The following is a 14,329-nucleotide window of genomic DNA, read 5'->3' as shown; positions in this document are numbered from 1 at the left end:
GCCGCACCGCCAGAGCGGCCACTGGGGGGGGTGAACCAACAGAAAAGGAAGACCTTTCTCTCTGTCTCTCTCTTTCACTGTCCACAGTACACTGGCCATAGCGGCCATTTGGGGGGTGAACCAATGCCTACTGTGGTTTGCATTAGCAGAGAGGTGGAACCTGGAGACAGAGCTGAATATCCAACCCAGGACGCCCATGTGGAACTTGGACATCCTAACCAATAACTAAACCACTAGGCCAAGCACCTGTTCCAAAGGTGGTGCATTTCTTGGGTACATTTTAACTGTTTGTAATTACATACTCTGACTAAATAAATTTGTTTTTTTCTTTAAGTTCTCCACCTGTGTGATGTCGATCATTAGTTTTATATTATAGATATATCTATATGATACATTAGCCTTTAATTAAAAATAAAAAAAAACTGGGGCCGGTGCTGTGGTATAGCATATTAAGCTGCCGCCTGCAGCACCGACATCTCATGTGGGCTTCGGTCCGAGTCCTGGCTGTTCCATTGCTGATCCAGTTCCCTGCTGATGTGCCTGGGAAAGCAGTGGAAGATGGCCCAAGTCTTTGGGCCCCTGCACCCACGAGGGAGACCTGAAAGAAGCTCCTGGCTTTAGACTGGCCCAGCTCCAGCCATCATGTCCATTTGGGGAGTAAACCAGCAGACTGACGATCTCTTGCTCTCGATCTCTGCCTCTGCCTCTCCCTCTCTATAACTCTACCTTTCAAGTAAAATAAATCTTTAAAAGAAAAAACTTAAGGATTATAATTAAATATTCTAAAACTACATAGTGACTGTATATTTTTGGAAAAATATGGGAACTGGTTGATTTTGTAGTATAATTTCTTTAATCCAAAATTTAAGAATTTAGTTTCCTCTGACTTTTAGTGATATCCTTAGTAGATAAATGCTTAGAGCTGATTTTATTATTTGAACAATGAAGATAATGAGATTTGTTCTATCTACTTCCCATGGTTGTGAAATCAAAGTTAAAAAGTATAGAATATATTGGGGCCGGTGCTGTGGCGCAGCAGGTTAACGCCCTGGCCTGAAGCGCTGGCATCCCATATGGGTGCCGGTTCGAGACCTGGCTGCTCCTCTTCCGATCAGCTCTCTTCTGTGGCCTGGGATAGCAGTAGAAGATGGCCCAAGTCCTTGGGTTCCTGCACCCTCGTGGGAGACCCAGAAGAAGCTCCTGGCTCCTGGCTTCAGATTGGCACAGCTTGTGGCCATCTGGGGAATGAGCCATTGGATGGAAGACCTCTCTCTCTCTCTCTCTGCCTCTCCTCTCTCTGTGTAACTCTGACTTTCAAATAAATAAAAAATCTCTAAAAAAAAGTACAGAATATAAATCAGTGGTGCTAGGTAGGCAATGAAATGTACAGACATGGTGCCTCTGTTTCAAGCACCTGCAGTGTGATGGAGGAGACTCATGAAACCAGTCACTTTGTAAATAATTATTTGACATTCTATGAGCTAAGTAGTAAGAAAAAAAGTACAGGGAGCCTGAGACTAGCGTTAGATCATGGAAAGCTTTACAAATGAGGAAACTGAAACTCATAGTGGCTTAATTATTTTATATGTGGCCTCACTGTTAGTAATTGGCAGATTTCATGTTTTGAGCCCATAATGGCCTGACTCCAAAAATCCTTACTGTGTCCATGATGCCATTCTTTGTCTGAGTCATCTACATCACAGGCTTATTGTGTTCCGAAATATATCTTCTCTCTTGTTATTTCTTAGGGGGCTTACAATCTTTCTCTGGATAGTTCTAGAGCCAGTGATCAGATCCTTTAGAGTAATAATTGAAATTTAACCCTTCCAGATTGTATTACTTGTACACCATACAATCCCAGCAATCCTAGAAGCTGCTTCAGATGTAGGAATCTTGTAGATTCTGGGGGCTGATATAAAACTGCAGTGTTGTTTGTGATCTCTTGGTTAAAAATAGCCACATGGTATTCATGGGGTGCTTTAGTAGTGCCAACATTTCCATCAGCCTCCCCCCCCCCCAACCCAAGACATTCCAGATAAACAGAGATCTGGGTGATAAACAGCATGATTCTGCTGCACCTCCAGCCTACTCCCACGAATCTCTTGTAGAAATCCTAGTGCTAACACTGATAATCTTTTTTTTTTTTAATAGAAGAATGCAAATAAAAAGGGTTGCTTTAAAATTTTGAAATCTGTTGGTGTGATGGTCAGGTTAAATATTTCAGAAATGAGGAATTTTTCTGATCTTCTGTGTCGGTTCATTTCCACTACCTGCATTGATTCTCTCAGATAACTATAAATTGGGGAAGGCTTTTTATTGTTAAAATTTGTGGAAACATTCTAGACTTATATGTTAAAGTCTAGTACTTGAATCCTGGGGGGAAGAAATTCATGCCTTCATATCTCCAGGTAATTGTATCATAATGAAAAATAGACTTAGGTTAAATTTGAGTATTTTATTTAAAAAGACAGGTTTACTTTAAAAACTTAGATTTTGTATTGTTTTTGGAGTTTGTACATAACTGATTATTTTCCTTTTTTGAATTTTTCTCGTCATAATCTGTTAGCCCATTTTTCTTGCTCTCTTAAAAGCCATTGCATATCTTTGAAGAAAGACTGTCTGAAGCTCTATCCCATTTTAAATATTTAATTGGTTGTGCTTTTTTAGGCATTTGTAAAGCTTATTGTAAAGTAATTCATAGTTCCAGATAGATGAAGACTAATGCTTTGTTCTAACTGTTGTACACTTTTATCTCCATGTTTTCTGCTTGTTTCATTTGGTAAAACCTGATTTACTTGAAAAGTGAAGCAATAAATTGGTCCCCTCCGCTGCCCTTTGTCCTAAGTTTTACATGAAGCACTAACTGAAATAAATTTTTGTCTTACGAATTTCTCTTCTAAAGGCAACTAGATACCCACGTTTTAGTAGCTCATGACAGAATACTTTGTCATTACTAGTCTACTCTTCTTTGCTTTCAAGTTGCCTAAACACAGCTGAGTTCCTAAGAGGAGCAAAGAAAACATGACAGTGCTGCCAAGTAGACAGGAAGCCGTAGTGGACCTAGTGAGCAGGGGAGGTTGAGCACACCCTCCATCCAATCAGCTGTGAGTGCTGTTGCTATGTGCGCTCTTACTCTGCTGCCTTTGTGAAAAAACCTTACACGGAGGGAAGCCGAATCAGCACCCAACGCTGAACATTTGTTTTAACCGCTGCAGACATCTGGATCCTTCAGTTACTGACAGTAGAGCTATTGACAGCCAGAAGGCAACTTCTTTTATACAAGGATTCCAGTATGGTTTTCAGTGGAAACAAAGGACTTCACAGAGAAGGTGTGTAATGAAGTGTTTTTAACGGCTTTATTTTTAAGCTTCCAATTTTCTGTAGCTGTTTACCAGTTGTGGTGCTTGCTTTACATGAATCTTTAGAAAATAAGACTAAGAAAATGATCTTGCTTAGAAAAACATTGAACTTAGGGAATTTTCTTTTGCTTCCTAGACTATGTTTAATTTAAGCAGCATTGCATAAAAGATTATTAAAATGCTGATCTGAACAATGAGTAGGAAGAAAAGAAACCAAATACAATGTGTTCACTTTAATGGGGGGAAAATGTGATAGAAATGAGAATACTGGGAAGGGAATGTAAATTAGTCACAAGCATTAACTGTGTGTGGGGGCAGGAGATGTTTTTTAAGTAAAAGCTGTTGAGAATGTATTTGAAAGAAGTTACACATTTTTACTTGATCTCATTGTTTCTGAATTTGATAAAGATGTCAATTTAGCTTAGTGAGTTTTTTAATGTGGTTAAGGATTGACTTGTTTTTTGCAAAGCATCTCTGAAGATGTACCTCAAATTATGCATTCTCTTAATTATTTGAACCATTGACTCGTTCTGCGCATTTTGGATGAAGGATAGTAATATAATCCAACAGCTAATTCCGTGTAGTGTCCTATTAAATAAATGTCTCTATAGAAAAGTGAAGAATAAAAGATTTTGAAGACAACATCCCACAAATGGTTAAATTAGTATTTTAAAATTAAAGTAGGCCCCTGAAATGTATTAATTCCACATCTGGTTTTATTAATACTGCAAATACAGTAAAAATCTTAATTAAATCACTAATTCAATATTTGTTGGTAACTGGGCAGAATATAGGTTGCAGTTTGTTTATATGGGATCTGGAAAAACTGGTTTATCCAATGGATTATATGAAAGTTTAAAAGTATTTCAGAGAAACAAAAGGTTTGCCTTTTTTTTTTTTTTTTTGCGTTTTCTCGAATACTGTGAAACTAGAGTTTACATAGTTGGTTGAGCTAATGAGGCAGAGCAGACTAGTTAGCATAGAGCCCATTTTATGAACAACTGAAATTGAGCTAATAACAGTTTTTTGTTGACTTGCTCAGTTTCACATGGCTATCTAAGTGGTTCCTTTTAAATTCGCTATTATGGATTCACTAATGTTGCACAGTATTCATTATATCTGATGAGTAAAGTTAAAATATGTTGAAAGTTAATATTAAGGCTTTATTTCTTATCTTTAAAAATGGTATTTTGGAATAGGATTGGTTTTGTTTTCAAAAAGTAGCTGTCATTGGAAAGTCTTAGCAATCAATGTTAACATTTTTGGTAAGCAAGAAGACACGCTGCTTTTCCTTGAAACCAACTCAAAAAAAATCTATGCTATTTTGCTCTTTGCTGATTTTTTTTTTCATAAAGTAAGTAGATTAAACAGTCTAGAAGAGAGTTGTAAGAACTGACTTTTAAATTCTGTCTAGATACTTGTATTCTGTTTTTCACATTTTGTCAAATCTGTACTTTTTTTTTTTTTTTAAGATTTATTTATTTATTTGAAAGGCAGAGTTACAGAGACAGAGAGACAGACAGAGAGAGGTCTTCCATTCACTGGTTCACTCCCAGATAGCCACAATGGCTGGAGCTGCACCGATCCAAAGCCAAATGCCTCTTCCGAGTCTCCCACCCAGATGCAGGGGCCCAAGCTCTTGGACCATCTTCTGCTGCTTTCCCAGGCTATAGCAGAGAGCTGGGTAGGAAGTGGAGCAGCTGGATCTCGAACTGGCGCCCATATGGGATGCTGGCACTGCAGGTGGCAGCTTTGCCCACTGTGCTGGCCCCTGCTGATTTTTTTTTTTTTTTAACAAGACACACATAGTACTTCTATCAATATAAAAAGACTTCAAAAGGTGCAAATTTACAAATGAGATTGGTCCTAAAGGGTAAAAGAAGTGTTTCATATAGACCTACATGCTGCTAAACTATGAAAGGCTCTGGTATTTCTTAGTTTTCCAATTTAAAATTTTTACAGCAAAATAAAGTTATAGTCTGGATTTAGTGGCCTCTATAGTTTAAAGGACTCATATCTAGAAGAGGCTTTGTGTGTCAGGGGCAAGAACTTGAGTGGAAGGTAGGAGTGGGAGGCAAGGGTTGCAAAAGGAACCCATGTTCAGTAAGTGCAGGCCTAACCACATGAAGGTCAGTCAGTCTAGCCAATTTATGAACTATCGTTCTCATCAGTTATTAGTTTTATTTTCTAATAGCAGAATCACACAAAAAACTGCTGAATTTGTTTGGTTCCCTTTCCCCTCCTGGATTATTCTTTATTTACTTAAAAATTTATTTGAAAGGCAGCGAGACAAAGATTTCCCATCCTCTGGTTCAATCCCCCAGTTCCTGCCAACATCCCAGGCTGGGCCAGTCTGAAACTAAGAGCTAGCAACTCAATCCAGGTCTCCCACTGGGTGATAGGGATCCAAAGTACTTGAAGCATCACTTTCTATCTCCTGTGGGCTATATGTTATTAGCAGGAAGCTGGAATCAGGAACAGATCTAGGACTAGAACCCAGGCATTCCAATTTGTGGTACTGGGATCCCAACACAGTGTCTTATCCACTAGGCCAAATGCCCATACCCTTGGTTTATTTCTAAAGAATTAATAGAATTTTCAAGAGTGGGCTGTTTTCATTCATATCCTTCAAAAGAATAAGAAAAATGAAATTGGTAAGAAAATTGTGTGCAGAGACAGCATTGTGGCTCAGTGGGTTAAGCCTCCACCTGATGCTGGCATCCCATATGGATGCCGGCTTGAGTCCCGGCTGATCCACTTCTGATTCAGCCCCCTGCAATTGTTAACTGGCAAAGCCTCAGAAGATGACCCAAGTAGCCCCAGCTGTTGCAGCCATTTAGGGAGTTAACCAGTGGATGATCCCCCCCCCCCTCCTGTCTTCTCTCTCTCTCTCTCTCCTTCTCCCTCTCTCTCCCCTCTGTCTCTCTCTATAACTAAGCCTTTCAAATATGTAAAATAAATCTTAAAAAAAGAAAATTGTGTGTACTGCTATGTCTCACAAAGGTTTCACCATTTCGTTCAGTGGGAATAATCTTGGCAGAATCCCAGATTTTATCCTGGGCTCAGCACCTAAAGATGTTTTGTATATTGGAACATCTGAAAGTCCTGTTCAGTGTCAAAACTTAAAGGTTATTGAGTTTATAATCTGGTCAATTATAGTATCATTGTTAGCATATTTCAACTCTTTGAATCTATTTATTATTTGACAGTAGAATTTTTATTATCTTTTTCCATGTCAGATCTGTGAATTGTCTGTTCTTTATTGTACTTGTGGAAAAATATTTCAGTTCTCAAAAACAGTGATTTCTTTTTTGTCTTGATTGCTTGATTAAAAACCAAATAGAAATGCTAATATTTATCAGGTGCACTGATTGCTTTAACTTTTTAAATAAAATGTTTGTTTTGAAATCATTTGGAAATAATATGTAAATACTATCTCAGGATTTTTTTTTTATCTGAAATTTAAGACCTCAGAATGGGAAGGAATAACAATGTGAAGTTTTCTTTTATTCTAGGTCTTCTCTGAAATCTTTATTTTAATTTGAGAGAGAGAAAAGCAGAGTGTTCCCATTGCTGGTTCATTCCCTCACATCCATAATGGGAGCCAGGACTAATCTAGATCTCCCAAACTGGATAACAAGAAACCAGTTACTTGAGCCATTATCACTGCCTTCTGTGGTATACATTTGTATGAGATTGGAGTTAGGAGCTGGAGCGGGGTATCAGATCCAGGCACCCCAATGTGGAATGAGGAGGTCTTAACCACTGGGCCTGATACCTGCCTCTGCACTCTTTATCTAACTGTTTCTGCTTCAGATATTATCACAAATGTTTGATTCTTATATGTGTGCCTCACAGTGTGATGTGATACAATGTTTCTTTGACTCTTCCTTCCAGAAGTTCCATTTCTTGTTTAGTCTGAATCCTAGAAGATTCTGCTTTGGGAAAGGCCTTGTAGCACAGTGGATTTAGCTGCTGCTTACAACACCGACATCCTATATCAGAGGTAGATGGAGTCCTGGCTGCTCGGTTTCTGACCCAGCTTTCTGCTAATGTGCCTAGGAAGGCAGCAGAAGATGGCCCAAGTATTTGGGCCCTTGCCACCCATGTGGGATACCAGGTTGGAGTTCCTGACTTGTGTCTATAGCCTAGCTCAGAACTGGCTATTTTGGACATTTGGGCAGTGAACGAGCTGGTGGATGATCTCGGCCTCTGTCACTGCCTTTCAGATTTGCATTCAAAGTCAACTGGGCAGGAAACTTTGAATTTTTTTTATAGATTTATTTATTTGAAAGGCAGAGAGAGAGCAAGGGAGAGAGATCGATCGATTTTTCCATCTGTTGGTTCAGTTCCCAAATGGCTGCCACAATGAAGCCAAGGAGCTTAGAACTCCATCTGGGTCTTTCAAGTAGATGGTAGGGGCCAAGTACTTGGGCCGTCTGTCTGCTTCTACTGTCCCAGGTACATTAGTAGGATGCTGGATCAGAAGAGGAGCAGCTGGGACTGTATCCAGGATTCTGATATGGAATACTGGTGTCAGAAGCCACCACTTTACCCTCTGTACCACAAGGCCGGTCTGGTGGTTTGTCTTGAAAACATTTTGTGAGGCTTTTTCACGTATCAGTGGTGTTATTGCATAAACTGTATTCCTTTGGCAAAGATGTAATCATTCTTATATTCTTAAAATTTTCAGATATGATATTTAAACATGGAGACCTGAGTTCTTTAAGATTTATTTATTTATTTGAAAGTCAGAAATATACAGAGAGAGAAGGCGAAGCAGAGAGAGAGAGGTCTTCCATCCACTGGTTCACTCCCCAGCTGGCCGCAACGACCGGAGCTGCACTGATCCGAAGCCAGGAGCTTCCTCTGGGCCTCCCATGCAGGTGCGGGGGCCCAGGGGCTTGGGCCATCTTCTACTGCTTTCCTAGGCCATAGCAGAGAGCTGGATTGGAAGTGGAGCAGCCAGGTCTGGAACCAGTGCCCATATGGGATGCCGGCACTGCCGGTCAGGGCATTAACCCACTGCACCACAGCACCGACCCTGAGACTTGAGTTTTAAAAATATGGTTGTTTACAGTCTTCCTTCAATCTGATTGTATAATCATTGTGATGAGGCCCAGCTATAAAAGTAGCAAAATGAGGACTATTAATTGCAAACCTGGAATTATCTTCTTATTTTTTCTTTGCTGGTCTCCTTAGTTTTATTCTTTCAGAGACTTCTGAACATACAAGGACTTGAATGAGGAGGTTTTGATAAGCATAAGGATAATACTGTTAAAAATATTAGAAAGGAGTCAAGATGGGGTATTAAAAATAACCAAGCCCTAAGGCTCATACAAAGCTGGACCTAAAGTTCTGCTATTGGCTTCCTTTCATTTAGCGTATGAACAGAAAACTCTGCCAATTAATTATATGCATCCCTGCTCTTTAGCACTGTAAGCTATATGTGTGGCACTAAAATCTAACTTGAACTTTGTTGTCTTAATATATTTAGAGTGATTTTTAAGCTTCAGGTTTTGGGTGGCTTGTCCTGAATCATTCTATGTAAAAATAAATAAGTTAACTTTTGTCGGTATTTTGGGAATTTAAAGTGTAATTTTTTAGACTATCTTGCTGAGCTTCACATTTACAGACATTTCTAGATTCTTGATTTTCTGAGATACTTCATGATCTGGAAAGATGTGAAATTGAGGCGGAAAAAGAGAAGGTAGGGTTCATGGACAAGTAAATGACTAAATATCTAAAGAAACATAATAGCCAGTGATGAGGAAATAAAAAATGAGAAAATTGGAAGAGAAATGGAGAAGACAAAGATTTGTTGTCTGGTATAGTACTATTATTTTTGGTATGTGCACTCCCCTAGTGCTGCCTTCTTCCTCCCTACCCCATGCCATGCTGATTGGCTAATCAATTATTATATCTCCTGGATATTTGTTTACTGGAAAGTAACTTGTTTCTGACATTCCTTTGAATTTCTCCACCAGGATTGAGCTAAGGGTGACCTTGTAATTACCAGTCGTTTTTTTATTTGAGAAGTAGAGTTACAGACAGTGAGAGGGAGAGACAGAGAGAAAGGTCTTCTGTCCACTGGTTCACTCCCCAAATGGCCGCAAAGACTGGAGCTGTGCTGATCCGGAGCCAGGAGCCAGGAGCTTCTTCCGTGTCTCCCACATGGGTGCAGCGTTCCAAGGACTTGGGCCATCTTCTGCTGCTTTCCCAGGCCATAGCAGAGAGCTGATGGGAAGAGGAGCAGCCAGGACTAGAACCGGCCTCCCATATGGGATGCCGGCACCACAGTGGAGGATTAACCTACTGTGCCACAGCACTGGCCCCACCACTCATTTTAATGACAAGGGGACAGATCAGCTGCCTAGGAGCCAAAAATTAAATATCATCAGAGAAATGATGAATAAAAGTATCTTAGAATATAAAAACTTCAAGAATAGGGGCCGGCACTGTGGCGCAGCAGGTTAACGCCCTGGCATGAAGTGCCATCATCGCATATGGGTGCCAGTTCTAGTCCTGGCTACTCCTCTTCCGATCCAGCTCTCTGCTGTGGCCTGGGATAGCAGTAGAAGATGGCCCAAGTCCTTGGGCCCCTGCACCCACGAGGGAGACCTGGAAGGGGCTCCTAGTTTCGGATCGGTGCAGCTCTAGCCTTTGCGGCCATCTGGGGAGTGAACCAGCAGATGGAAGACCTCTATCTCTGTCTCTACCTCTCTGTGTAACTCTGTCTTTCAAATAAATAAAATAAGCCTTTTAAAAAAAAAAACTTCAAGAATAAAAATCTAGTGATATGGGGCTAACCTTGGTGGGGGGAGAAAATTAATGCTTCAAAGCTAAAAGACTCAGAAAACACTCCTTTGTCATTTTTGTAAGTACGTAACACTTCAGGATCCTTCTTAACACAGTGTTTTCATTGCCTTGAGCTGTCATTTTTATGTTATTTTGAGGAAGGGCTTAATTTTGGTTCTATCCTGGTTTTCATATTTTCTTCCTTTTTTTTTTTTTTTAAACTTATTTGAAGGATTTACTAGAGTTGTGGGGGCAGGGAGGAGAAGAGAGAAAGAGATACTCCATCCACTAATTGATTCCTCAGATGGCTGCAACAGCCCAGGCTGGGCCAGGCCGAAGCCAGGAGGCTAGAACTCTATCTGGGTAGCAGGAGCCCAAACACTTGGGCCATCTTCCCTCCCTTCCCAGACCCATTAGCAGGGAGCAGGGTCAGAGGTGGAGCGCCTGGGACAGGCTCTGGCAGCAACATTTTAACCCACTGTGCCACAGTAGTAGCCACTGGTTTTTGTATTTCTTTAAAAGGAAGAGTTACAGAGGGGCAGAGGCACAGAGAGTAAGAGAGGTCTTCCATCCACTGGTTCACTCCCCAAATGGCCACAATGGCCAGTCCTGCACCAATCCGAAGCTGGGATCCAGGAGCTTCTTCTAGGTCTCCCTCGAGGGTACAGGAGCCTGAGCACTTGAGCCATCTTCTACTGCTTTCCCAGGCCATAGCAGAGAGCTGGATTGGTTGGAGCACCTGGTTCTCCAACCGGCACCCATATGGGATACCGGCACTGCAGGCCATGGCTTTACTACTATGCCACAGCGCTGGCCCTGGTTTTCGTTTTTTTATCAAGTGCTAAGATTTTGTGATTTCTACATGAACTTGTTTATAACAGCCCTAGGTTACTCAGAATCAGAGAATAAACAAATTTAAGAAGAGAAAAAAGACAAACCTTCTCTCAGTGTACTCCATTTGGTTACTGTCAGGGAATCCGGTAATCCTGTAATACTGCCTAAGTGGCTTCTGCATTAGGCCCAGACACTACTCTGCTGCTGATGAAAGGGAGAAGAATTCTTTTAAAAGAAGTATCTTGGGACTGGTGTCGTGGCATGGCAGGTAAAGGCACTGCCTGTGACACTGGCATCCTACATAGATGCTGGTTCAAGACCTTGCCATTCAACTTCCGATCCAGCTCCCTGCTAATAGCCTGGGAAAAGCCAAGAAGAATGGCCCAGTACTTGGTCCTCTTACCCACGTAGGAGATGTGGATGAAGCTCCTGGCTCCGCCCCAGCTATTGTGGCCATCTTGGGAGTGAACCAGCAGTTGGAAGATATCTCTCTCTTTATAACTCTTTCAAATAAATAAATCTTAAGAAAAAATAAATATCCTAATTTCACTTGTGGTATTGATATATTTGTATTTGGCAATGCATACTTACCTTAAATCACTTCTCAAAAATATCCACACAGGGAAAGAATGATTACTCTTATGTTAGCATCTCATTCTGACCCTTTTGAGAATTGGCTGAAAGCTGTCATTTCCCTTGCTGGGGGGAGGGGAATGCATCTGTGTATAAGTACACATATTTTTGTGAAAAATAACCAGAAGTTCATAAATTCTCTTAGGCTAATAAATTTTTTAAAAGATTTATTTATTTACTTGAAAGAGTTACAGAGACACAGAGAGATCTTCTATCAACTGGTTCACTTCTCAGATGGCCACAACAGCTAGAGCTGGACCAGACTGAAGCCTGGAGCTTCATCTAGGTCTCCCACATGGGTGGCAGGGTACCATCCTTCTTTGCTTTTCCCAGGCCATTAGCAGGGATCTGGATTGGAAGTGGAGCATCCAGTACACAAACCAGTGCCCATATGGGATGCTGGCATCACAGTTGGTGATGGGTAAAGACTTACAGCACTACAACATTGACCCCAAGTTAATAAATTTTGTTAAACATAATTCTGTTACAGTTAAAACATAAAAGCCTTATTTAAAAAAATGTGGCTTAAAACAGACTAGATAGGGGTCGGTGTTGTGGTGTAGTAGTCTAAGCCTCTGCGTGCAAAGCTAGCATCCATATGGGCGCAAGTTTGAGTCCCGGCTGATACAGCTCCCTCTTAATGGCTTGGGAAAGCAGTGGAATATGGCCCAAGTGCCTGGGCCCCTGCACCCACATGGAGGACCTGAAAGAAGCTCCTGGCTCCTGACAGTGCGGCCATTTGGGGAGTGAACCAGCGGATGGAAGACCTCTCTCTCCGTCTCTCCTCCTCTCTGTGTGTAGCTCTGATCTCAAATAAATAAATCTTAAAAAAAAAAAAAAGACTAGATAACGATTTCAACATGTATATGCAGCAAAGTGTTACATTGTGAGTATGGAGTCCTGTTTTTTAGCATTAAAGGACTTAGTAAGTTGTTCCAATATGCACTCCATACATAGTAGTCTTGCAAATGGATTTGCCCTGGATGAGTATCCAGTATTCTTGTATTCTTATGTTCTGAATGGGCTTCTTACAGAGGGCTTAGTACAAGAGGAATGGCCTGGAATGCGGTGCTTAGATTCCCAAAACCCACCTGCAGTCTCTGGGTTGCAGACTGAGATTAGAGGGACCTGAAGAAATCATCTTTGGCCTTGAGCTGCCACTTGGCATCTCTTCCAGCAATCATTGTGCACCAGAAATGGCACATCCATTCCTGGGAAGGTCACTTAGTTCCATCTCTTTTGGTTCATTTTTGTTTTTTAAACATTTATCTTGTTTGTTTGAAAGGTAGAGTTACACAGAGAGAGAGACAGAGAAGTCTTCATCTGCTAGTTCACTCCCCAAATGGCCTCAATGACTGGGGCTCAGCTACTGTGAAGCCAAGAGCCAGGAGCTTCTTTGGGGTCTCCCACATGGTATCAGGAGCCCAAACACTTGGTCTATTCTCTGCTGTGTTCCCAGGTACATTAGGAGGGAGCTGGATTAGAAGTGGAGCAGCCAGGACTCAAACCAGCGCTCCAATGAGATGCCGTTGCTGTAGGCGGCATCTTAACCTGCTATGCCACAGCACCAGCCCCTCTACTTTTGTTTAAGGGAGCCAAGCAGAACTGATAATACTGAGTATGCTCAAGTTTCTCAAGTCTTAATTAAAAACAACCCTGTCTTCCATCCATGTTTTATTTCTCTGAGAGTTTTAGGTTTTACACATACACACACACACTCAGTGGAAAATATGAATATGGAGAGTACTTTCAAGAAGGAGTCATGTTATGTGGTAGAGTGAAGAAGGTAGAAAGGATGAAGTGTATTTTTTTTCGGACCAGCATATGTTGTAACCATGTTCCCATGAGACAACTGAATTAGGTTAACTTTAAGGATAATTTTGGAAAGCTGTGCCAGTTATTTGAGATTAACAAAGCTGAAAAAAAACGAAACAGCACTAGAATAGAGGATTTTTGCCTTTTTTAGCATAGAGTATTCTTTTGACTGTATGGCTAAACCTAATACTTGACTTTTTGAGAAGCAAGACTGTGTGTACTTCTGTGCAACTGTTTTCTCAGCTCTTTGTCCCAAAGTTCTTTCTGCATAGGATATGTAATGATAACCCTACAGGAAACAGAAAGATAATATTTTTTTTAAAGATGTCTTTATTTTAAAGGCAGAGTTACAGAGAGGCAGAGGCAGAGAGAGAGAGAAAGGTCTTCCATCCGCTGGTTCACTCCCCAAATGGCTGCAACAGCTGGAGCTGGGCCGATCTGAAGCCAGGAACCAGGAGCTTCTTCCATGTCTACCACATGGGTACAGGCGTCCAAGCTCTTGGGCCATCTTCCACTGCTTTCCCAGGCTGTAGCAGAGAGCTGGATTGGAAGTGGAGCAGCCGGGACTCAAACCAGCACCCATCTGGGATGCTGGCACTGCAGACCAGGGCTTTAACCTGCTGAACCACAATGCCATCCCCGATAATACTTTCTATTTGGAGATTTTTCATCATCCTGAAACGGTGATGACTTATGTCTGATGTTTTACACCAAGCACAGAGGAATGAAATGAAGTTGGGTTAGTGTAAAGAAGAAGGAAATTAATAAAATCTGTAGTGTTATGTTTATGCCCATTCATTTGTAATGTGTGACTAAAAGCATAATTCTGGCAGCCTGAACTTTTGAGTTGCCAAAACAAAAGGATGCCAGTAAATTTCCTTGGTAACACT

At 41.1% G+C, this 14,329-nt stretch overlaps 1 protein-coding gene across 12 annotated transcripts in view; it reads left to right on the top strand.

Annotated features, from left to right (window-relative positions):
- ATOSA (atos homolog A) overlaps positions 1-14,329 on the top strand; it is a 144,914-nt gene that overhangs the window by 63,117 nt on the left and 67,468 nt on the right. For 5 of the 12 annotated variants that reach the window (XR_001794986.3, XM_070054210.1, XM_070054208.1 and 2 more), the window contains exon 3: positions 3,216-3,329. The exons of the other annotated variants lie outside the window; for them this stretch is intronic. Coding sequence is in view for 4 of the 5 variants with exons in the window: in XM_070054210.1 (XP_069910311.1) it covers positions 3,216-3,329 (114 nt within the window). In the remaining variant the exon portion in view is untranslated. The remainder of the gene's footprint in view (positions 1-3,215; positions 3,330-14,329) is intronic. 12 annotated transcript variants of the gene reach the window in all.

This window comes from Oryctolagus cuniculus, chromosome 12 (assembly GCF_964237555.1).
Source record: "Oryctolagus cuniculus chromosome 12, mOryCun1.1, whole genome shotgun sequence".
In the NCBI taxonomy this organism is placed as follows: domain Eukaryota; kingdom Metazoa; phylum Chordata; class Mammalia; order Lagomorpha; family Leporidae; genus Oryctolagus; species Oryctolagus cuniculus.
The sequence above is the reverse complement of the archived record's forward strand: the minus strand, read 5'-3'. Positions and strand labels throughout refer to the sequence as shown.